A 26499-nucleotide genomic window follows, 5' to 3' on the forward strand; every position below is an offset into this window, starting at 1 on the left:
TGTTGTATTTGTTGACTACTTTTCTAACCCAAAAAATCAATTATAAACACCTATAAAGTCAAAGCAGCATCTATGAAGCTTCTAAGAAGCTACTATAGAAGATATTATAGAATTATCTTACTTTTACCTACTTCTACTTACTTCTACCTATTTATACAGGTAATTATTGGCTTACATGTGTATGTCCATGAGAATCAATCACTACTAGGAAGACTTTTGTATGTTGTAATTTTGAGGCTTGTTATTGATTTTGAACTAAGCATATATCTATAAATATTGTAAGAATTGAAAATCTGTCATATTGATCTATCTATAATCCTTATGGACAACTAAAGTTGTATCAAATTTATAAATAATAAAATATTAAATTTATAAATTAAACATATAGATATTAATTTTTAATTTATTTTTTAAAAAAAATATGGCTAAGAACATATTAGTTGATTATATATCCATATTTGAGCAATACGATCATATTTTGAGTAAATCTCAAAATTTATCAACTATTACATATGAGAAGCAATAAACATCCTATTAAAACCAAAATTCAAATAAAGTATTATCTACATTTCTTTCTTTAAATAATTCTTATCTAATTTATAATTCTTGAAGTAATTAAATTTAGAAAATTTAAATCTATCCATTTGTATTTAGTACTCACTCTATAATTTATAGATTTCAAGACAAATCCTTACTTGAACTAGATAGAACTTATCAATTCCTACTCTAGTACAAATAAATTTGTTTATTTTAAAATTTGATTGATATTGTACTAATTCAAAGGGAGCATCTCATACAACTTTACTTCTTAATGAAGATTAGAATAGATATTCCATTAATCCTACAACCAAAAAAAAAAAAAAATTGATCTAATTTGATGAAATTCTATCACAATCAACTAAAATCTTAGCAAAACTAGTTTATACTACAATGATATTAGTACAACGTTGCCAATAAATTATAAAAAAAAATTAAAAAAAGATGTTGAGTAGATTCTTATAATATATTTTTTATCAAATTCTTGCTATAATTAATCCATTACTACCAACTTTTAAGAACAAAACAAAAGAATTTTGGTACAAAAAAAAATGTTGAAGTAAATGCTCCAAAATACTTTACTAATAGCTACAATGACATCATCTTGAGAATATCATCTAAAGATCATAATATAATCTATAGATGAATAAATCACAAAATTTTGAAGTAATAGGCAAAGACATTTGATTCTTCAAGCCTTATAACTATAGGATTTACATGTACTTAAGTAACACAAAATTATTCAATAAAACATATGAGATTGATTCTTTAATAAAAAATTACTTTAACAAAGAAAAAAAACTACTTACTCTTCAAATATAATAGTTTTTTTTTAATATTTCATATGTTTAGTGCCTTTAATTATTAATGAATCATAATATTTATATTTTTATGTTTTTCTATATTACTTCTTTTTTGTAGTTGTAGTCACTTAAAACTCTCATTTCTTGAATTTAAACAATGTAAATTCTAAGGCCATGAAAAACAAAATTTATTATATATAATATTTTGGTAAGGCTCTATAGTCATTAGAAATATGGTGGTAATCATCTTGAATATCTTATATGAGTTTTAATGAATTTGTTATACTAGTAAGTTATTTGATTCATATTATTACATTATCCAATATTATCTAATACTCCTTAATAAAAAATACTTGATAAAGTTGCATGAATCTTAAAATAAAGCCAAATAAATAAATAAATAAAACTTTTTAAAATATTATTTATATAAAAATTAAATAAATTATATATATATACATATATATATATATATATATATATATATATATTATTTTTAGAATTTTATGCTAAAATAAGTGAGACGTGATTCTATAAAGTTTTAAAAACCATTAAGACATTAAGTGCTTTTTGGCATTAAAATAAATAAAAATTTTGTTTATTGTTTACAAAATCCATTCTCTTATTATTAAAAAATATATATTTTGATTTGTAAAATTTTACATGTAAATATATTTTTATACAAAACACAAATAAATAATAATATTTCATTGAGAGAAAAATATTTTTATCTTTGAAAAAATATAATCACATAAAAATCTCATCAATAAATAAATCACTTTGAAAATTCTATAAAAGACAAATATCACACATGCTCTTGAATTTTCTTGAAATATCAAGAATATCTCTCAAGTTTTGATGATATCAGATATATTCTTCAACTTTGTAATAATTATAATTTTTTCTTTGAATTAATAATATATTTGTTCTTATTTTTTATTGTTTTTATTAGAGCCCAAAGCCTATGCTTTTCCACAATATTTGGAATCTATCCATATTTCCTACCCATGCCCTTGGTACAATTATACTAGTACCCGTCTGTTGCTTAGTTCACTTACATCCTCCTTCTGGTACCTCCCTTCAAACACTCACACTCACATGCCCTTACTGAATCAGCATAATATGTTTGTCATGGCCTCCGTGGATTCCTGCACAAACCATATACTAGCTTCAACTCACAAAAACTTCAAAAATACAACACATGCCCCTGAATTATTTTCAGTTTGTTAAAACTGTGAATCAAGTTATGGCTTCTCACACACAATTGTACCTACAAACCACTAACACAAAATAATCATCATATACAATACACACCACTTTTATGTCTATATATATATATATATATATATAGCAAAATAGGATTCAACGCATATGAAATTACAATCCAAATACAAAATCTTGCAAAATAAATGAAAAATAAGCATTCCAAAATTTGATGGATTTTAATATACATGATAAATAATGAATTCAAGTTCTCAATGTATAGTGATTGCCAAAACATGATATAATACAACATAATTAAAGTAGATGTGGATGCAGATGCAAAAAAAGAAGATGCAATGGAATGATGCAATGAAAAGGCCTAAATTTGCGATGAATTCAAGCTCAAGTTTTGCTGTATTTTGGAGCCAACAACATTAATAATAAACAAGCCTAGGATTTGATACACTTGAACTCCATCATAATCTTTCTTTCTTCAACACTATGGATTCTATTAGTCAAATAACTTTGGAGCTTATGCTTGCTAATACCAAAATTATTTTACAACCCATCAGTGGATGTGTTACTAGAATCAGCATCACCAAAAGTATCTTTTAAGGTTCAATTATTGGAAGAGCTTGGATGATTGACTTGCAAAGTAGATTCTCTAATCTTGCAACAAATTTTTAATTGGATAGTTCCCACTAAAATTGAAGATGTGTAGGCAGAATCTAGGCCTCCATACTCATAGGCTTTATGAATTGCTAATTTGGCATGTGGTGGTATTGATGTGTACGGATCCATTATAGTTGTTGTAAGTTGAAGCTAATGTATGATTTAAATAGGAACCTATGGAGGCAATGACAAACATGTCATGCTGATTCAATGAGAGTATGTGAGTGTGTAAAGAGAGATGTGATGAAGATATAGGTGAATTAAGTTGGACTGCTGCTAGTGTAACTACAATAAGAATAAAGGCAAGAGGTTTGTACAAGGCTTAGGCATTGTAAAAAAACATAGATTTTGAGCCCCAATAAAAACTATAAGAAAATAAGAGTAGATAGATTATTAGTCCAAAAGACAAATTTGCAATTATCACAAAATTGAGGAGCATGTGTGATATTCTTAATATACTTGTTGTGAGTAGATATTATCAAAGTTTATCAAGTTGAGGGTTATTCTTGATATTTCAAGAAAGTTCAAGGGCATGTGTGATATTTTTCCTTCTATAAATCCTCTATTTTATTTATTTATATTTTTATTTTTTATTATTTTGTCTCTTGCATTAAAGAATGTTCTATTTTACTTTTCCTGCAATTCAAACCTTTGATTCACGATTTGTAGTTTTTACAAATTGAAGGCGACTTTTGATGTATTAAAAACTCATTCAATATCAAAACTACTTGGGTTGGTATAGCATAGATGCATTAAGAATTTCATAGGAGTCATTTTGGAATCACTCACATACACTTCATGTTGAAAAGTTTTTTTATATGATATGCAGACAGTAAAAGCTTACAATATATTGCATCTTGTAAAAATTTGTTTGTTCCGTCCATATTTCATATTCAAAATCTTTATCATACTCTGGTAAACGGTGTGATTTTCCATGGAAACTTCACACAAAGTTTGAGCATCCAATTTGGTCTCTGACAGGGACAGTGCACATCAAACTGTAACACTGTCGGTGACACTGAGTCACATATGCCGAAGGCTTGTTCAGCTAAGATTCACTAATATTTGAAGCTCGATCACCAGCAAAGTGATTGTAGCTTGGTTTCGAGCATTTACTCTAAGTTACTATGTTTTACCCAAACATCCCTCATCTTCCTGGCGTGTCGGTAGAGAATATAGTGTGATATCCCATGTTGAAAAATTATCTTGTTTCTGCTGATGGTGAAGAGATATATATGCTTCATAGTCACTTGGGACTTTCATGTAGGTGGATAAGTTATTATGGGGATTCGGGATTTTGTGATGTATGTGTGGCAGCACAACAAGACCTGCATGATCTCATCATGTACTTTATCTCAGTTTGCCAGAAATCAGGTTTTGTAGTTGGTTGTTTGAGAGTAAATAAATTCAGAATTGGCATTGTAGAGATGTGATTTCAACTCAGGGGTGACTGGGAAACTTCCCAGACTGTTTGTGCCGCGATAAAGTTAAATGTTGCTTTCACTGGAATCAGACACACTCTCTGAAGGATTCTTCAATGCTAGAATCTGCTCGAGTTCATTTAGAGTGTTTGCAGCACAGATGTCTTGGATATCCACATACGATCCTAACTTAAGATAGTCGTCGATGCCGGATGACTCAATCATGCCAGACTGTCTACATTCTGTTTCTGCTTGGATAATGAACTTTGCAGTCTTGACTGATGCAAAAGTGAGGAACGGTTGTGTCACTTACACATTGCACATATTGTGAGTCCTTGATATGTGGATCGTGTATGCAAAAATAACCTCAAAAAGTTTCTTTTCATCGGCGGTCATTTGTCACTAGTCGGACCCGAAAATCATGGAATGTTCGACAGACTTCACGGGATACTAAAATTATCATGCATAAGTGACTGACAGTTGGAAACCCACTTGATTTGTGATTCAGGTGGTGTAGACGAGAACTTTTATTATGATCGAGAATGTCATTATTTCCAGTTCAGTAGTAAAGGATTCGAACTAGCTACAATCTTCAGTAACTGCCAATATAAGCACAACCGCTTCCGTAAGGACTAAAACCAATGGTTACTGTAGAAAACCTCGCACCTGTTGAGTGGGAATGTACAACGCTTTGTGCGCTCTGAAGACTATGTCTCGACCACTTTATTTGACATCTAAACTAAAATCGTTTCTGCAAGGAGAATATATGAATGGGGTGACAAATCGTGTCTACTAAGATTTGGCTATCGAACTAAGACTCAACTTCGTCCATCATCTGACGTTGAAATGAATTATTTATGAACACTACAACTAAACACCACTACTCGTGAATGTACACAGGCTCCGTTATTTACTACTCTATAAATTGGATTTACCTCCTGTGGTTTAGGGTCCAGATCCGCCTCATGAACCTGGAGAAGCTTATTCCAAAGAGACTACGCAGGTTTTTAACAATAACCAAGTCGTGTTATTAGGTTCCAGGTATATTAAAAACGACTACCTCCCACCATGGACATTCACTATGACCTCTCTACACTGTTGGCACTCTGTCAACAACAAATCGACTTTTAACGACTTAAGATCTTAAGGCTTTGTGTATGACACTAGTTATTTTGCTTAATCCAGACAGCCTTGGATGGAACACCATTCTGGACCACGAAGAACATGTACCATGCCGGAGGAGCGATGGTATTCCCAGGAACGGCAGTAACCCCAACAGACCAGTTTGCACCTGCCTTCACAGGTGCTGCAGTCTTCAGCTTCATCAGCCTTTGACCCTGAGCAAAGGAGTGAGTCACAAACGGTGCACTCAACATGTTAACCTCTACTCCGCCCACCCTTCGGCCTATTCCAAAAGTGATAACGAAGTTCTGCTTGTATTTGAGCGCTTTCGGGTACGCTTTGATGGCTGGTTTCACAGCGCCGTTCCTGTAGATCACAACACTCCGTTAGAAGAAAATTGTGAACGAAACAATATTAGCGTCAGCATAATATTCTCTTAACCTATCATCATGATAGCACTCGACAAAGCTGAGTTGAATTCAAAGTCATACCCGCCGGCCAGGTAGGGTGGAGAAAAGGCCTCCACTCGCAGTTCAGTAGGGTATGCTCCTCTGTATGTATAGAACTGGTGAGTGTTGCTTCCAGCAACGAGGATCCTTCCGTCGGGAAGCAAGTTGGCTGTGGAGTGATACATGCGAGGAATGTTTGTTTTGGCATAAACTTGGAACGTCTTCCTAGCGACATTGTAGTTAACTGGGTTCAAAGCGGGGTTGTTGGCTTTTCCCCATCCCTGGTATCCATTCAGAGCACCATTAATGATCAAAACATCTCCAGTTGGCAAATTGATCATGTCTCCCATTGTGCGCCGGATCGGCATGTTCTGCATCGCCCACTTCGGAGCCCCTGCAGTGGCAACAATCCTTCCGCAGCTGGCGGAAGCGGGGGCATTTGCGTTCCCGGTCCTAGAGGCGCCAGTAGCTGCACCTCCGCACACCATGATCTCTGCTTGCCCAAAATTGTTCTGCCATACGAGCGGGAGCAGGGCAGCGGACCCAGCCGAAGGGTAGTTACGGGGGTTTCCGGGAATCTGAGGATAGGCTCTCACAACTCTGCCATTGTTCCAATTGAGCTGCACAGAGTCCCTGTTGGCAAAAATGAACAAGTCTCCATTCGGCAGAAGGTACACAAAGGGGTACAAGTTGTCGTAGCCTCCAAGCACGCCCAGATTAAAAAATTTCTCTCCAACTTTCCTCTTCGGGTAGAACTCATAAGATGGGGTGTTACGTCCTCCCACGATGATCTGTCGCAGGCCAGTGGGAAGGAGCTGGTTGGAAGCGTACCACCGCCCCGTTGCCAGGTTTTCCCCCAACTCAGTCCAGTCGCAATTTCCAGATGGCGGACAAGGCATCAGTGTCCTGATCTTCCTGTTCCCCTCAAAATCGCCACCAGTCTGCACCATCATTCCAGAGGCAAAGAACTGACCAGACGAACACCATGTATCTGTGTATATGTACAAGGGGCGGACTGTGTTGGAAGGGTTGAACATCACGGAGTGCGCGTAGCAATCCGTCTTAGAAATACGCTCCGCAGGCTGCTTGCGGCACCGACCGCCAGGAAGCTTGATTGCCGAAGGTCCAATGTTGGTCCGATCGAGCATGATCGCCGTGCCATAGTGAGTGACCATGGTATGCATGGAGGAAATACCTGCATTTTTATTCAATAATGCCCAAGAGCCTTGAGCAGCAACTGGTTCAAAGGATATCAGACACTGCAACAGGACGAACACCACAAGAGTGGCAGTCCACGATCCCATGTTCCTGTCCCACTCTAGATTCACCAGATATCACCGATCTCAATGATATTTAATATCAAAAACGGATAAGTTTCGAAAATAAATATGTAAACAAACCAGGAAACTACACGGTGTAACTTAGAAGCAGTCTAGAACTAGACTAACACACAACCGAAGCAAGCAAGCTGATGTCTCTAAGACGCAGTTGCAACTGGAGACTATCAGTTGGAACATAGACGTAAGATTGACGAGGTGAAGCGATGTCCCGGTATTAATACACTCGGGAACTGGGCGAGTACCTAGGAAATCGCGGATCCTGTTGGTGAGACGCTGCAGTTTGCTAAACTGGGCATGAGGAAAGAGGGTCTAGAAATTCCGACTGTTGGAGTGGCGAAGCAGAGTCACGAAAGCGAAGATGCGGGATGATGGCAGGTTGCGCGGAGTCAATCCGCGTGTGCCAATGGGTTTGCTCACCGCGATCGGGTCCCGAAGAAGGGCGAGGAACAGCTCCTCGACCCAGCCCGCCTTGTTGCATCACAAACGCCCCTGCCCCTTCTCATTCTCACTCCTCTGCTCTCGTATCTTTTTCTTTCTGTGGTTTCGATCTCATCGCATCTCTTGCTTCTATTTTCATTTCTCTTTGTTTGTATTTGTGCTTTTGACTCCTAGTTGCAACCGTGTTGTGGTAGCCACATTTTGTATGCCCTTTTTACAAAATGGAATTTATTTTTATTTTTCAAGTAGGGAAGAAATAATATATATATATATATATATATATGAATTTTTTATATTACTTTATTTAAATTTTATTCCACTGTTAGACATATATTGTGTTGGAATTAAATTTAAGATTAAATCCAGAATTTTCGCTTACAAGACATTGGGTGTTTGTGTTTTTATATATGGAGTAAAGAAAAATCTTAAAAACCACACACACACACAATAAATAACTAAATAAAAATAGAGGATGCACACCATCAAATATGAACAAACAGCGATACAGAATTAGAGAATCAAGGGAGGAAACGAGATTGCCAAAGACACTTTGAATATGAGTATGCGTATGAGGAGAATATGAGGATTGTCAAAGAGCAAGTGTTTGTTGGCAAAAAGGCCAAAGATGCTATTTAAGAAAAACGGGAAAGGCAGGAATAAAAAAGGCACAAGAAGAAGAACCAGTGCGAAGAAAATACGAAAAAACTATTCATACATATATATATTAGTGTGATTTGCAGTAGAGAGCAAGCAGGAAAGCGAGGCCACACCGGAGCTACTCCTCGGCGCCATGCAAAGCCAGAGAATGCTCGACAACAGACCGCCGAGGCACAGAGGTACTTCAGGGTACACATGCATATTCTCCCTAGTTTAGGGTGCAGTAGGAATTGTCATCCGAACAAAAGAGAGCGACTGCAAACCATGCATACCACCTTCGACGCACCTGGTCTGACACGGGTTCCCGCTATCGCTGCTGCTGAACCCCACCAAACCCCTCCCCCGTTCAGCATGAGCTGGGTGCACCCCCGTGGTGCAGTCAAGTTCTAGTATTCGACGCAGGCATTTCGTCCTAGCTGTCACCCATCTTCTCAGACGCAGTCGCCTTAACGCGGAGAGAAACGCAGCGTCCCGTGTTGCTCCATGAGACTCCAGCTGAGAAACCAACCCAGATAACTGCCTGGCCCTACATCTGGACCCGAAGATGTCTAGCAATATCGTCGCGACTTCCAGCCCTAGCCGTATCGAGAGATCTGCGAACCTGTGATGCAGGTAAAACGAAAATCAACCCAGATTCCCGTCGTGCTGGTTCACTGACCCTCTTACCAGATAGATGGTTTCTGACACCGGAACGTGAGCTTTCGATTCTCGTGCCACAACAAACGCCGCACAAATCTACCTTGTGCGTAAGGGTCCAACGGGTGCGCGCGACAAAGCACGTGGCCCGAATGTCTAGCGGCACAAGCAATTCTTCGTCCAAGTCGGATGTCCCAACGAGTTGAGAGCAGCCTGGTCCCACTACAGGGACGCACTGTTCATTCGGGCCTTGAATCGATACCTGCTGCATCTTGTCAATATGTCTTCTTCGTCGTCGTCGATGCGATGGAGCCTCGCCACCGTACCCCGACCACTTGTGCAAAAATAAAACATCTCCGTTGACTTGCCTTGATCAATGTATCGCGTTGCACAAATTTTCCACCGCGGTTAAAATAAAAAAAAAAAAAAACAAACCTTTGAAAGAGCATCGTCGCTTGTTACTATGTTTCCCAATCTGGAGCAAGGTTATTCCAGTCTCAGCTTCCTCGGTCGGTAAAGCGGCCAAGCTACCTCGCGGCCGAAATCAGTGCCGGTAAAATTGAACCAGATGGTGCGCAAGGAAGTTGGGACGGGAGGCAATCTGGATCCAGCTCGGAGTGGAGTGAAGAATCATCGGGTTTAGGTAGAGATTCATGCACAAAAATAGCCGCTCCTCCCTCCTCGCTGAGTAGATTAATAAATGCGTATTCGTTCGCATACTCCTCGTCGTCGTCGTTGTCCTTTCCTCCGTTTTCTTCTCTCACCACGCATTCTGCAAGCATTTTAAGGCACTCCCAGTGTCGTTGTGGCCACGCATCTGGAGCGCCAGCCACCTTCATTTTTGTATTTTTAGAGCCTTTGTTTGTGTGAAGAAGGATTCGCAAGGAAATGGACTCTTCGTGTGGATCTCAGGATCTTTGTTGTGTGTGTGGAAAATGGTGAGTGGGAGTTGGAACCAGCAGAAGTGGTTTTGCTGATCTTGGCATAAAGAACTGTTTTCCGCTAGAGATCAAAAAAATTCGGTGATGTGTGATGGATTGTGAGGAATAGGCTGCTTCTACGTTGAGTCACAAGTCACATGTTTGATATTATTATTATTATTATTATTACTACTACTTTCTTCTGCTTGGTTCATTGAAAATCTATTATTGTTTTGATCCCACACAATGTCATCAAACCTTTTGTTGTAGTTGCATTTATGTTATATATGAAGGTTATACATATATACATACATATATATACATACATATATATATATATATGTATGTGTATGTATATAGAGAGAGAGGGTGTTGCTAATCCCATTGTCTTGTTCTTATTAACTTTTTTAACTCTAATTTTATTAAAACTATTTTTTATAGATAATTAAAAAAATCATATTAGAGATATTAATTACTTTGTTGATGGAAATAAAATAAAATAAAAAATAAAATAAAAAAATCAAGTGGGTAGTGAATTATGGTGGCACTAGCAAAAAGTATGGTGACATTAACAATATCCTATATATATGCAGTTATCTATTATCTTACATGGATTTGTGGTTGTAGTTTTAAACAAAGAAGGAAGAAAACAAAACAATATAAATGATTGAGAGGTTTTGAAATTTTATTCAATGAATTATTTATTTATTTATTTATTTTTGATGTAAATAATATTGGTGAAATATGTCATTTTTTTTGGTTCAAATCAATTTAAATTCTTTATGATGATAATTATCTCTGCATAAAACCTAAATAATAATATTCTTCATGATTTATGTGGTATTTTTTCTATCAAAAATAGAACAAAGATATGGGATTATACATATGCAATTAATAGTTTTCATGTGTCAGTTTTTTCATATATTCTGACAAGTATCTTTTTCTTGAGTTAAATTTATTTATTTATAGCTTTTAGATACTTGATATCATATATTTTATAAATATTATAAAAAAGAACATAAAAATTAATATTAAAGTTTATAGATTTTTAATTATTTTGTCAAAAAATATTTTTCATTTATTTTTATTTTTATAAATGATATTTTAGGTTTCAAATTAATTATTATATTATATTATATTAATATATGCAAAAAATATTTTTTAAATGTATTAAAAAGATAGATCAATATATTACAAAGATTAGTGTAAATTACTAAAGCTAAGAGATTTTATTTTTGTATAAACTCTTTATTCTATCTTTACAAGTCTTTTACACAAGTAGATCAACAACTTTTAAAACATTTTTTTATCAAGAATTAATTTAAAATCTTAAATTTAAAAATAATATTTTAAACTATGTATTTTAAATAGTTGGATTTATAATTAGATAATTTTATGCAATAATACATTCTAATAAATCTACTTAAGATATGTGAAATATATATGATTTTGGTTTAATTTGTAGTCTAATCTTCCTAAGTTTGTATAACACATGTTTATATAATATTGTGCAATTAAAACATGAAAATTGTTGATGCTACATCTCTATTTGATATTGCTACACTCCACTAATCTTCCTTATAGATAACTAGGTAATAATATGCATCTTTCTTTTGTGCATTTTTATTATTTCTTTACTTTAAAAAATGTTGGTAATTGAAAGGGAGATTATGAATATTTTAAGAAAAAATAGGTTGTTAACATTTTTTAAAAAAATAAACTACTTGCCTCAAAATTGTTTAATTCCAATTTTTTTATTATTATTTGGCTATCAAAAATACACAAAACTTATTTTTTAATTGAATCTATTTTAAGATCGATACTGGGATTAATTATTGGATTGCAAATGTGCCTTAAGCATAGAAATGTGCATTTTAGTCAATTTAATTTGTAAGGAGGTTGCATAAGGTGCAACAATATCAAGTGAGGATGTAGCATTAAAAAATCCCTACATTTATATTGTAATATGTTTACAATATAACAAAGTGTTGTGTAATATAACAAATGTTTTTTGTAAAATATGTAATATATATGATTGCAAAACTTTTTAGTGTTCTGAATTGGCTAGAATATAATGAGCTGATTTACAACTACAAACAATACACTTAGTTGTTTTAGTTTTAAATTGAAGCAGGCAGTTACATGCTAGGTAATCAGGTTACGATAGCTAATCATCCCTTTACATGGTCAAAAGTTTCAACACTATTTAATTTAAACTCTTAGCGGCTAATCACGCATGATCAAAAAAATTATTCATATTACTATTTCAAAGTCAATGTATAGGCATATACAAGCTCCTCTGAACAAAGTTTGGTATTTAACTCCGTTTTTAGACAAATTATAAATTTATCAAAATCACATCTACATTCGAATTGCTGTTTTAATAATTATTATTAATGGAAATAAGAGGAAATAATTCAGATACATGGCTTCCTGAGCTGGAAACGCCTCCAGGACTGGATGGTTCATCGGAGGCCATGCAGCAGTTGGTGTTGCCTGAAGCGCACAGATCAAAGGAAGGAGATAAGAATGGAGCTTTACTGAGTGATAGTTCCAGTTTTGCGCCCTCAGCCAATCGTGAGCATCAATCTGAAGATGTAAGGACACCAAATGGCAAGGACTCAGGCTCAGGTAATCAATCCCACACCGACTGTAGTTGCAACGAGGTCCTGTTTGTGCTCGTGTAGTAGTGCAAATGGGTGCAAGCCTTCTTCTAAGAAGTGCTGTTGCTTTGCATCATGAAGCTATTGAAACTTGCCCACTTACACTCAAGGTTGTTTCTGTCTAGAGGTGGCCAACGGACATACAAGCAACGTTCACCAGGAAAATGGTGACAAGAGAGCCACACCTGTCGAGAAAGCTGGAGAAAACGGAGATAGTCCCATCGCAAGCAAGAGAACCACATGCCGCTACATGACCGCCACAAAGTCAGCCGTGGCCAAGTTTCGATCAGCTAGCAATCCCAAGACAAGGGCTCCTGACACACCCGAATCACCTGCCGGTGTACAGAAACGGTATTCTTTTGGGGGTGCAACGTCTGCCAAGGCAGCGGAGAATTCTGCCAAGGGCACCAGTGGCACCAGAAAGTCCAGTTCCTTTCAGGTACTCCCCACAAATCCCGCAGCATTTCAACACCATGCGATAGTTCTGAACCTAAAACTAACATCATCGAACAACAATGAACAGTGACGCCTACGTTAGTGACAGTTTCAGTTTTCAAGATAACAACCGCCTCAAGTGATCTGCAGAACCGACGAAGTCCAAGTCCAAAGACAGAGAAACCTCCGAGTGCCGAGGCGGTGGCTGCATCACCTGCACGTCGAAATTCGTTAGGAAGTGCGGAAGGCAAGAGGTGGAGAACCTGAAAAGCAGGACCCAGCAGCCCATCCCACGTATTTTCAGTACTTGGGGTCCACTGCTCACATGCACCAACATCGTTTCCAGTTGATGCAACCCTCATTTTAACCATTAATTTTTATTCTAATTTGGTTTTAACTTTTGTTGTGACAACTTTTATTAGTGCCTTAGATTGTTTTTTGTTTAACATGTGGATCTTTGGATTTCTAAAAAAATAGTGTTTAACTTTGTATTGCCAAATTTTCTTATCTTCTTATACATATCAAATATCTCTTAATTTTACTGATTGAGATATTATTAAATTTAAGTAAAATATGTCTTACATTTTTATTTGTACAATAAGAAAATTTACTTATAAAACAAATACTAAGTACTAAAAATGTATCTAAATTATTCACTATTTTTAATTTTTCTAAAATATTTATTGTGTACAAAATATAAATTTTATTGCTTTTTTGAAAGACTTTTATATCATAATCCTCTAAATCTTATATCTTTAGAAATTTTTAAGCATAATCTCTAATAAAAATTCTTAATTATTTATCTTTTATTTTTTAAACAAAACTCTTGTTTGTTACATGTCCTTATTTTTCCATTTCAATGTCAGATTTTGATCTTTTGTGAAAAATATTATCTCCTAAGTGTTAATTTTACTGATATTACTATTATTATCATTGTTATAAAAATAAAATCCTTGGCCATAATTATATTATTTTTTTCTAAAATTCCTCATCATGACTTATTTATGGCTATACAAAAGTAATAAAATTATTTTTAATATAAATTAAGAATAAAAAAATTGACTTTGTACATAAGTTTTATTCATTAGCTTATAAGCATAAACATAATTAAAGGACTTAAACTTGAATTATTTCCATGTATATTGGATTTTATCTAATTTTTTTAAATAAACGTATTATAATATAATATTACTTTTTTTAGACTTTTTTAAGGATTAAAGATATTGAAAAAAATACTTATATAAATAAAAAAAAAATAGAAGTAAATAAAAACAAATATTTCCTCTTTGCTAGAATTTTTTTCCTAAATAAAGTGAGAAAGCTTTCTATAGACAAATCAAATCTAAAGATGCTTATTATTATAAAGCATGGTTGTAGAATTTTTTTTAAAAGCTATTATAAAAACAAACTTCTTTTGCACAATGAACTTCTAAATTTGAAATTGTTTTGGAAGCTTTTGTATGATAATCTTGTTAATTTTCACTTTAAAAAATAAAATTAAGGCTATTGTTAATCTTGTCAATGTCTTTTTTATACTCTAATATTATTTAGTATTTATAAGTACTATATAAGTATATTACGTATTAATTAATTTGTTTATATTCACATCCTTCACTAATCCAAATAATATATAGACTTGCTAGATTTTTGTTGTATTTCAGTAGATAGCAAGTAATAAAAATTGATAGCATAATATCATTTATTAATCATATTAAAATATTTTAAATTTAGATGTATTAATTTAATATTATTTTAATTTTTAATTCTAAGATTTTTTAATCAAATATATTTTTTATTGTTTTCTTTATAGTTTTAATGATTATACTAAAGATTTTGTATCTATCTATAATTTTTAAGATTTTAACAATAGATTTCTTTTTGTCATAATTTTTTTCTAAATTTAATAAATTATAGTATTAAATTTGATAAAATATTATTTAAATAAATTGATTCAAAGATTAGTAATAACTTCATAACTTAATTAGTCTTCAATTTTATCACAAATATAAAACTAATTACAACAAGTAAATATAATTTATTTTTTACTTTTTTTACTTGTATATTTTATGATAGTTTTATTGTCATTAATAGTTTTATTACATCGAAGTTTTAAATTATCTAAATAGGTACTTTAACAAAACACATCCAAATAAATATGATTGTAGATTTTAAAATATAGTGAATTTCTTCATTGTTTCATGTATAAAAAAAATGTATAATCTTTTAATTTTTATACATAAAAATAGTATTTTTTATTTATATAATTATTTATTTAAAATATTTTTATTGTTAAACTATTTAGTATTCAATGACATTTATAAAATATTATTTCGAAATGGTGACAATAAATATGGATCACAATGATTAAAGAAAAATATTTTGGTTGCCAAATTATGTGTTATTTCTAATTCTTGCTTTATTCTACAAGGTCAAAGTCCTTAATCTACATTATAACAAAAAATTCAAAATGTACTTGTCCAAAATTTAAATATTCTTTTTAGATCATCTGTAATGGTATATGTAAATATTCAAAGTGGCTTAGAATTATATAACTAGTATCCATTCAAAACATTTATTTTGTAATTTCTTGTGTTTTATGATAATAAGGTGCAAATAGATGTAATTGCAGTTGTTTACAAATTTTTCTAATTAAAATATATTATGTTGACTATTTTACCAATAATTTTGTGGAAATTTCTTATATATTTTTTAAGTTAATATATGTATCATGGTGGACTTGCATGTTATATAATCAAGTTGTTCTTATGGACATTCCAGGAGAAGAGTAGAGAGCAGTGCTATCTATAGCACAATGTATGTCTTATTTAGTGGGCACTTTGAATATATTTTAGACAATTTTTGAAAGTTCTTGTTGTCTAGTGTTCAGCTTGGTAGAGTTGTGATTGTAGATGTCTGTTGTTTAAGATCCTTGTAGAAGAACTCTATTCTCTATTTGTATCTTTGTATTTGTGATTTTATTATTTATTATTTTCATCAAATAAAAATTTACTATTTTGTTCATCAACATAGAGTCAACCATGTAATTTCAAAAACATGTTATAGTTGTAAGTTGTAGTATACCATTGAAAAGATTTTAAATTAATCTTATGTTATGTGTTAAAGATATAATACAATATTGTTTTAGACTTATCAAATATGGGGGTTATGCTAACGACTTTGTTAGTCATTACATGTTAGATTTTGCAAAAATTAAAAAATTAAAAAAAAATCACTCACACAAAATTTAAATTCAAACTACGATATTAGATACAGAACAATGTTACATGTACAAAAATTGACCAGATCACATAGTAAGCGTGTATATATATATATGTATAGAACCAACGAAAGGGCCCCACCACTTTAGAATGAAGCAGCTAAGAATCACACCAAAGTATCAATTCCATTCCCACACATTCCGAAGAGGCTCAGGTGCCACGTGGATGATCGACCCATCATCAGAGGCCACGTGGATGATCGACACATCATCATTTGCCACGTGGAAACACAGCATTGGATTCTTGTAATGACTCATCAGCAGATGACTGGATGAAGTCGATGTGGCTTATTCCATCCAAGGAACCTGTCTTAGGCCCCCACGGTGGCTAATTATTCAACGCCCATGACCATGATTCGAAGGCTATGGCCATTTCCTTCGTCGATCTCGCGGATTTCGTAGAAGGGGGCTCTCAATTAACGACCAGGTGCAAATCGCTCTTGTTTAGTGAGGATTTTGCAAGACTATCTCGGACTCGGTGTTGACTTGCAAATGTAGTCGCTCGAGGTTTTTGAAAGCATGCGTGCGGAAGAGGTGTTGGAGTTTTGAGAATGGAGCCGCGTGTGGCGAGGGGTTTGTCGCAATTCGGTGCTCGTGGGAAGTGGATTGTGACATTAGGTCTCGAGGATCAATTCTGAAGTTCTCGGCGAGGTTTCTGGATGTTTATGGGATCGCGCCTGGTTTGTATCATTCTCCTGCAGGCAAGCTCTCTGAATTTGCACTTAAACCTTTCTCGTGAGAGCACTTGCTGATTGATCGGAATCTGGCAATACCATTGCATATGTGTCGGACACCTGAATCTTTTGTTCTTGGTTTATTTTTTCGGGGCATGTCGTACCTCAGTAATGCACACCTGCTTGCTTGCTTGCTGGCTTGGCCTCATTTGCAAGACTGAAAGTAGAAGCAGAGGATTCTCCAATTGTATATGTGCAGTTGCAGCTTTTTTGTTTTGATATTTTTTGTAACGCATGGAGCGAGTATCACTCTTGTTTGAGGACAGTGATGAATTGGAATGCTCCGGCAATTGATTAGAGCGACCTATGGAGCTCATCTTTTAAGTCTTGGGCTTCGCTCACCCTTCAGCCATGTTCTACCATCTATGTATTTTGTTTTAATGCATCGCAGTACCAAAGCAGGTCCTGCACTGCGTCATTGGTTCTTACATCTTGTTCTCATATTTTTAACTTATCACTCAAGTTGCGAAGATAAATACATCTAAGTTGAAAAGAGTTCTACTGGACCATACACTGCTGCTGAACTGCCCGTTTCAGATCATTGCCATTCATCACGAGCTACAGATGTCACAGACCTTTCTTGAATTTTGTCAAGTGGACCTCAATAATCTTTTTCAATTTGATTCAATACTCATTGACTGACCAAACAAAAGATTGTATCCTATCCTCGTTTTTATGGCTCTGTTAAATAATATGATGATTGGATTTTGTACTGATTCAGAATCTACATTCAATGGTCTTGATTCACAGATGCAGGACAACAAGAAGCAGGTCATCGGAAAATTTCAACAGTCCCTGCACATAAACACAAGATTGTTGAAATGGCGCAGTCTGGGGGAATTAGCGGGCCTAGCAGTGACGACGTTGGGACTTCGAATCCTTCAATCAACCTGCGGGGAGACTCATCAAGGAATGTACCTATTTATGTACTCTTCTTGATCATGCTCAGTTCCGGGATCTTTACTCTCATCTTCCTTTGGATATGCGTTCAGTATGTGTATCACAAAAGGATGGTCAGACAAGCCCTTAGAGACCTAGAACAAATCTTTGTAGTCGAACGTGCTTGGGAAGCAGAGGGCATGGAACGAACACAGCAGGAAACCCCGTCGCAACCAGATGGAATAACTCCAAATGCACCTAAATTGAGCTCTGATGGCAAAGGTTGCGACAACAAAGTCGAATTGACCTACGTGGTCATGGCTGGGGAAGACCAGCCAACATTTCTTGCACGACCCCTAAGCACTTCTCAGGAGTCTACTGTGGCTCCAAAGGCTGCCGTATAGTAATTTACTATTCCTAGTACTGTAGACAGAATTCATTGTAAACTGAATGTTGGCTCCACCAGGGAGAATCTCGAAAACCCACAGATCCTTTCCACACTTTCAGACCGTAAACATTGTAGAAAGATATTCGGCATGATGCAACTTCACATTTGGTTATATACTTCCTCAGTGCATCGATTATTCCTCTCCGACCTTAACTTCATTTTGTAATTTACACTAGTCACTTCCTCTATGCGTTTGGTTGAAATCTACCTCGATCGAAATTTCAGCAACCAGCGCTACTTGCTCTTCTTTGGAATGCGTCTTGTTGGAAACACTTTTACCGTGCTCTATTTCGAATGTGGGGGTTGCATTTGGGATTTCCAAATGCGTCTTCGATGCGAGACCAGTTCAGGCCGATCCTATCCGACTAGATTATTACTAGGTCAGTGGACTCTAGGTTCGTTTCGCTCACCTTGACCTGACTAACGCGCGACAGAGATTATGATTGATCATGTTCGGAGTCTGTTCAATCTTCCCGGCCATACTATGCAAAATCTATCCAGCTTTCAACTGGGATACCAGAAGCGGTGTTGATAAGTCCATGGGCTTGGTGCGTAGACTGGGCATATCAAAGGGAAATGTGCATCGCAGCGAATCTGGGTCCAAGGAGAGGAGTATTGACCAGGAGTTCCGCCTAAAATTACTCCGGACTGTTGACTGGCCATGGCGAACGGGAACGTGGTGTCGGAGGAGACCTGTTCCGGTTGTAACTACGTTCTTTCAGGACATATTGTGAAGAAGCGGTGAACATGTTTTGCGAACTTGGTACCGTCGTGAATGAATATAAACTGTGATGTACGGAAGCTCTGCGATCACGTGATAAGAGTTGTTCACCTTGATAAGCTGCTGAGTTGATGATCTAGTAGCTCTTCTTATACCACATTTGGGGTGGCCAACATGAGTCGGCAAAAGAAGCTTGTAAGGTACTGTCTTATGTACATCAGTTCTGGAAGAGGAACCAGCATGGAATCAACGTGACAAAAGTAGCGGATGCTTCATTATCAGCTGGCAGGTTTCCAGCTTGATTTCTTTCATTAGGACTCGTCCAGTCTTATGGACCTTGATCCTGGCAATGGAGTGTTGAGTGAATATTCTTCTTTATTTATTCTGCTTCTAATTTCATCCAATAATAGCTTCATGGGTTGACTTGGGTGTGCAGATTAAAGCGAAAACCAATGCTGCACGACTCCTCACACGGAAGGCTTTGTTGAAATTTGCATCTCGTGCAGAAAACCTGCTTTTGTTTCAGCATTCACCTTGTGTTAAAACGGTAGATTGCTGTAACAAAAGTTACACTGCGTGTTTAAAGACTTCGAGACTTGGATATTTGCACACAGAAAGGGAAAAAAATGGTCTGATTTTGTACGACAGGTGACAGAGCTAACAGAGCTATTTTTACTCCAAGTATGGAGGATATTTTTTTTCATTGTATTTAGGTAGAACTGGCCGACATTTTGCTTTCATGCTTAGGAAGCGCCGAGGACTCCCATCAGCGGTACCCTGTCAATGACAACATCAAGTTGCTGGATCCAATCATGAAGATGCTGGGCAGTTCTCATATCATGTGATCACCGCGTCCGAAGAGAAGCACTCTTGGAAGTACTGCACACTGTAGCCACTCCGAGATCCTGACAATTCGCACGTCGGGGTCTCACTGGACAACTTTAGGAACCGTTGACGGAAGCAGCTCAAGCAAAGATTTATATACAGAACATTGGGTATGCGACAACGAACCATGTGCTAGTTAAGCGTCTGCCCTCTGGATGTACTTTGTTTCAAATATGTGTTTTGAAACCTAACGCTGCGACTTGAATGCTTCTATATGTGTTCTAACCCAGATAGTAATATGCTAACTTTTGGTCTCTAGATGATGAATGTATTGAACACTAACTGCACTTCTTAGAATCTGTCAGGCGAAACTTTACACTCATTTTCGTTGTTCCAATAGGTGAAACCTGCTGATTTTTCTCTTCATTCTAGACAGAGGGGAAAGATACGTTGAGTGGTGTTTTGGCATGCATTGCTTCTTCACTCACAAGCGTCAACTCATCCAATCAACACACCAGCACTTAAGAATCGGTAACAAGGCGCTATGTCCATATGGCTCAGTGGCCTAGTGGTATGCAACTTTTTGACACCTGCAAATATCTTGAATGTTTCAGATCCTTAATAAGCGGCAGGAATTCAATCCCCTGAAGTCAGGATTGGATTCACAGTGGATCTTCAATTTACAATAATCTAAACAATCATGCGAAAGAGACGATTAATGCGAATGATCCGAGCTCAGCATCGTCCCCGTAGGTTGTAGGTTATTGGCTTCAAGTATTCCTGTCCTAAATCCTGTCCGGTTGTAAACTCCGTAAAATAACCATTTCATTCTAGAAGAGAAGGCAGCGAGTTGAGGAACAGGGAGAGCTTAGCCCGAACTGCTCTATCGGTATTAGTATGTGTTTTCAACGGAGTGTTAACGTTCATATCATACAATGAGGATGGTCTGCATGGATGGCTGAGTGAAAGGAGAGGCTCTCAAAGATAACAGTGAATGCTGTTTCGCTTCTGCCAAACAGAAACACCAAGCTACCCCACAGTCTGTTTACTGTATCACTTCGCGCCTCGGCTTGTCTTTACATGTGAAAGCAACATCAGAGCAGCTCTGCACCATGAGTTGAGACTTGTGAAGTGAAGAGCAATCCTAGAGTCTTCACAAAAAAAGTCCAAGTGAAACCTGGACTGTCATTTTTTAATAGAAAATCCGCGATTATTTTAAACACTGGAAACGAGGATCGACCAACTCAGGCCAAGAAAGCACACGATTGGATCAACACCAATGCACCCAACGACACATTGCTTGTCTGATTACCTCAATAGCTGTGAGTATCAGAGAACCTTACCAAAGTCAACCACGATCACTAGGCGTCAGATGAGCGGAACAACTTTCGATCGATCCACGATTCCACCCCTGCAGTGGGTGGTGAAGCACAGACCAAGTCCCTTTTCCGAATTATTACGGGCAATCGCAATCCAACACCAGGGCAAATTGCAAAACCAAAGCAATCCGGCGTCACATGCGCTACCTGCAGGCACTGCAAAAAACAAAAGTGTTTTCTGAAGCCACAACTAGAAATATTTAGCACAACATCAATCTATCACTTCGCAAATATTTTTGAGTACTCGTGAGCAGCTGCACTATATCACACTTTTTAATACGTGAGGGTGTAATTTCAGCACGCAGATGTGGACGGATCGAACCCCAGATCTGACATCTGATGCAGATCTCTGGTAGTTGATGGTGTAAATGCATGTTGACTGTCTGTATTCCAAAGTAAGATAGAAAGAATTATAAAACTTGCAAATCCATTTGGTTTGGCCATACCACTACTAGTGAGCTTTTGCAAAGACATCGCAAACTCGTGGACGATCTAAATTAGAGATGACAAGATGCCGTGTCAATGTGACTGGTTGACTAGGAAAAGACATGTTTGTACATCCACCACCAAGATAGCATCTTTGTGGATATTTTATTTGTTTTAACTATTTATAATTTATGGATTTTAATATTCTTCTTTAATTTAATGACATTGGAATGGTTTTGAAACCTTTTGTAATTTTCTTTTCTACTTTTTCTCTCTTCAAAATGCTTTTTGATATATTTTCAAAGTTTTTTTTGAGTGTTAACATTAAGGGATCCTTAATATTATTTTATGTGAGTGTTCCATTGTTACTATTATGTTGCATAAATATTGATAGAACGTCTTACTATTTTGTTGCAATAAGTTCTAGAGAACTGGTATTTTTCTAAAAGGTTTCATTTATAATTAAAAATATAATGCCATTTTATTATTTTTTAAATTTGCGCATAATATTTATTCATGTAACAGCTACTATAATAGCCAAAACTTCAGATTTTTTGATAGCCACTCTTTTATGATGTAGTGTTAGTTTTTTTATGATACAGTACACAAATATTATTGATTTTTTTTTTTTTTTCAAAATACTAAACTAATGATCAAAATTGTGCCCAAATAAGTCTACATTAAAAGAGTTTAGTTCTGTAATCTAACTCGTATCTAATTCACTATTTTTTTGTACTTAAAATTTACATCTAGATTTAAGAAAATATATTATATTTACTCAACAAAAACTTCCTTTTAATTTAATATAATCTTATTATAATCTTTTGATTTATTTTAATTTAATATAATATATTTTCTTATTTATATCTTTTTTATATTTTCAATTATAATCTTTTATATATTTTCAATTATAATCATTTTTTTATTTTTTTTATTTTCTTACTATAATGAGTTTGACAACACTTGCAAATATCTCTTTAAGAAAATCTTACAAGTTACAATAGTTAATTATGTGTTTGTTAATTTTATTTCTTTCAATTTTTTCCCAATGCATTGTATTTTTAATACAATACTTAAAATAGTGAATTTTAGAAGAAAATTTACCTTTCAAATCTTATTTTATTATTGATAATTTAAATTAACTTTTTCTTGTGATTATTTTTCATTCTAATTTTATGATTTTATATAATTTTTTAAAAGAATGTATATAATTATGATATTTTTTTAATATCCTTGAAATATTTTTTTTAATCTTTTTAACTCTTTCAAAAAGATAACACACTTCTGCTGAAATACTGAAATTTATTTTAATATTGTTGTTCTGTTTCTACAACGTTGACTTTCATTATCAATTTGAATTTTTCTTTTTATATATTTACATCAATTTCCTTGGTTATTTAAAACTTGAGCTTTTCTTGATTAATGTGCATCATTATTTGAAAATTATAAATATTTATAGAAAAAAATTAAAAATAGATCTATCTCGACTCTATATCCTAGAAACTATTTGCATATTCTTTGACATATGAAAATAAAAAAATTATCTAAAATTGAAATTAAAATTAAAAAATTAGGTGCAAACTAATATAAATTTATGTATTGGTATTGAGTTTTACTTGTTAAAATATTTATTCTTGAATATTAAATTAAAATAATAAAACTCACACTTATGCTAGTATAAATCCTAATAATAGATATACATTATCTATATTATTTAATTCTCATTTTTATAAAACTAAAATTTTAAAAGTACCCAAAGCTGTTAATTATTATTTATTAAACCAAAAATATTTTATTATCTAAAATCACTAAGTTATTTGATCAAAATTAGATGTTTAAGTTTACATGTATTTTAATTATTAAAATTAATATCATATTATCATATGAGTAGAAAAATATATGGCTACATTTAGTAAAGTGGTGGTTTAGCAAAGATATATCTTTATTGGAATTTACTGATTGTCAAATTGAAATATAAAATTACTTAAGGAATAAAGAAAGACCTATGAAATTAATACTTTTAAAACAATGACTAATATTAAAGCACTAATACAAGCAATGTTGCCACATTAATTTCTTATTATATTTTTGTAATATAACACATTAAAGAATACCTATTAAATATAATATAAAAAAATTTAGAATTTATATTAAAAAATTAGTCCTTTTTTTTGTTTTCATCTTCTTGTTTTAAAACATTGTAGAATCTTTCCAAAAAACTTTTCACTTAAAAACTTATTTTCAACAATCACATGTCTTTTAATATTTTTTAAGTATTTATTATTTAGCACAATTTTAATTTATGTAGTTTACTATTTTTATCGCTTCTTACACAATTATATATATATATATATATATATATATATATATATGTAGTTATTACAAAATTTATGCTAATTTCCTGTGATTTATTTAGAAAAATATATTGCCATATTATTTCAAGTTATTAGTTTGTACTTTGATATTTTATTATGTAAAATATTTAGTTACAACTTTTTTCAAATATTGGTACTAAATTTCATCAATTTTTGCATGTTATCAATTTTTCACATATTATATACATGTAAAAGTAATATTCAAATAATATTTTATTTCTTTAAAATGTTTTTTAATACACCAAATAACTTGCACTTTTCAACATCTCAAATTAATTTGTTGAAAGCAATGTTTATCAATTTACTTGTGTCTAATAAGTATGTAGATATGCTATAGTTTATTTATAATTTAAATTAATGACATCCTATTGCATACAATCTATTATAAAATTTTAAATTTAATTATGTATTTTTATACTTATTTATGTTTTGATAGTAACCATATGAATAAAACCTAATCATTAATATTATCACATATAGTAAAAAGTTAAGACTTTGAAACTAATACCATTATTCTTCTTTTCTACAAGTGTACAAAATTATATGGAACACAATCCTAGAACAATCTATATTTTCCTATAGAATCCTTTGGTTGAATAAGATAATAAGAATCAAAAATTAAATTTTGATTAATTTTTTTAAATTTTAACTGATTTACTTCAAAAATACCATAGAAATTTTAAATTGTGTAGTTAAAAAACGAACTCGATAACTTTAAATTTATTTTAAAAATTAATAGTGTACTTATTTAGCATGACATATTTACAAATGGCACAAATTATTATTGTATATCTATCTATTAGTAATATCAAAAATTAAAAACATATATTTTTATCTTATTTTATCTTAACATGTTATAATAAAAATATTCTCATTTATATATTTGATACTATCAGCACCCTGAATGATATCATCAATCTTTAGTAAATACAGTAATAGGAAAGGATGATAATATAGTAAGAAGATAGAATAGAAATGCAATTGATCATACCACCATTCCAAAGTTAGGATAGAAGTGGTAAATAGGAAACATTTTAGGCATTATAAGAACTAGTGAAGGGACACTTCTCAAAAATCAGATGTTCACATGTGGGTGAAAACAATAGGATTGTTTGTTGCATTTTTGTAAGTTGTGGCCAAACAAAACCTTGTAATGTTTTGTAATTGAATGAATAAAAGAGAAGATTGTCATTCAGGTACTGAAAAACTCAATAGTGTAGCAAAGAAATACCTTGCCAAAGGAAGCAGTTATGTTATTGTTTCATAGCGCACCACTAATCAGCAAAACCTTGAGCTAATAGATACTTCAAAAGAATTATAGTACATTATTATCTTAAATCTTGAACACCTTGTATAACCCATAAATGATCACTTACATCTCTAGGTAAGATTTTTACTAAAATTGTGAACCTACATTAACTCATATTTTGTTATTCCAATCATTTTCAATATAGAAATATTTATATTTATAATTTTAAATAAGTATAAATACTTTTAAAACTTATAAAAAGAAATAAAATAATATAAGTATAAATAGTTATAAAGGCTTCTAGAATACTTCTTTAGGTGTTGTAGAAGAAATCTAATAATTTGTACAAATTATTGTGTGTGTGTATATATATATATATATATATATATATATACATTAGATAACCATACACTACTATTTTTTCTCAACATAAAAATGAACTTTTTTAAAAAAATCTAAATAATTATATAATTAATATAGCTTTTACTATATTTTTAATCTTTAAAATGAATAAAAAAACTCCAAAGCTAATAATAATTGATTTAGTTTATGAATGGAAGTTTTAATTGGTCTTTGAATTTTTTTTGAATTATTTTTTATTCTATTATTTGCTTTTTTGAATAACTTTGTATATCATAGAATAGTCATTGAATTGCGTTGTTTGATGCTGATGAATTCAATGTTGATTCTACTTTTTAAAGTGATATGTTTGCATAGAATTCTTAACTTCTATGTTTAGACTGATTGTCACATTTTGACCTTTACAACAAATGATACATATGAATATTTTAATTTCTAATTTCTAATTTCTATTTTTTTTTAAATTAAAAGACTTAAAAAGTAAGTGTTCAAATCACAAGACTTGAATTGAAATTCTAAAAGAATGTTAGAAA

General features: G+C 33.3%; 3 protein-coding genes across 3 annotated transcripts; 2 read left to right on the top strand and 1 right to left on the bottom strand.

The window, feature by feature from the left end:
- Positions 1-5113: 5113 nt before the first annotated feature.
- Positions 5114-7721, bottom strand: LOC112289887 (aldehyde oxidase GLOX). The gene is made up of 2 exons (XM_024535591.3): positions 6247-7721; positions 5114-6121 (listed from the first exon to the last, which is right to left on the bottom strand). Exons 1-2 carry the CDS (start codon positions 7506-7508, stop codon positions 5797-5799), a joined length of 1587 nt encoding a protein of 528 aa, XP_024391359.1. The 5' UTR covers positions 7509-7721; the 3' UTR covers positions 5114-5796.
- Positions 7722-12591: 4870 nt separating this feature from the next.
- Positions 12592-13666, top strand: LOC112289469 (uncharacterized). The gene is made up of 3 exons (XM_024534709.2): positions 12592-12826; positions 12984-13297; positions 13444-13666. Exons 1-3 carry the CDS (start codon positions 12592-12594, stop codon positions 13558-13560), a joined length of 666 nt encoding a protein of 221 aa, XP_024390477.1. The 3' UTR covers positions 13561-13666.
- Positions 13667-16909: 3243 nt separating this feature from the next.
- LOC112289160 (uncharacterized) lies at positions 16910-18743 on the top strand. Its single transcript, XM_024534121.3, has 2 exons — positions 16910-17271; positions 18055-18743. The coding sequence occupies exon 2, from the start codon at positions 18126-18128 to the stop codon at positions 18585-18587; it is 462 nt and encodes a 153-aa protein (XP_024389889.1). The 5' UTR covers positions 16910-17271; positions 18055-18125; the 3' UTR covers positions 18588-18743.
- Positions 18744-26499: the final 7756 nt, after the last annotated feature.

Source organism: Physcomitrium patens, chromosome 12 (assembly GCF_059467195.1).
Source record: "Physcomitrium patens ecotype Gransden chromosome 12, ASM5946719v1, whole genome shotgun sequence".
Taxonomy (NCBI): domain Eukaryota; kingdom Viridiplantae; phylum Streptophyta; class Bryopsida; order Funariales; family Funariaceae; genus Physcomitrium; species Physcomitrium patens.

Coding starts and splice junctions, on each gene's coding strand:
- LOC112289160 (XM_024534121.3), top strand. CDS start 18,126: ATGGCGCAGTCTGGGGGAATTAGCGGGCCTAGCAGTGACGACGTTGGG.
- LOC112289887 (XM_024535591.3), bottom strand. CDS start 7,508: ATGGGATCGTGGACTGCCACTCTTGTGGTGTTCGTCCTGTTGCAGTGT. Junction 6,122..6,246: donor CCACCCTACCTGGCCGGCGG/GTATGACTTTGA, acceptor TGTGATCTACAG/GAACGGCGCTGTGAAACCAG.
- LOC112289469 (XM_024534709.2), top strand. CDS start 12,592: ATGGAAATAAGAGGAAATAATTCAGATACATGGCTTCCTGAGCTGGAA. Junction 12,827..12,983: donor TGGCAAGGACTCAGGCTCAG/GTAATCAATCCC, acceptor GTTTCTGTCTAG/AGGTGGCCAACGGACATACA. Junction 13,298..13,443: donor GAAAGTCCAGTTCCTTTCAG/GTACTCCCCACA, acceptor AGTGATCTGCAG/AACCGACGAAGTCCAAGTCC.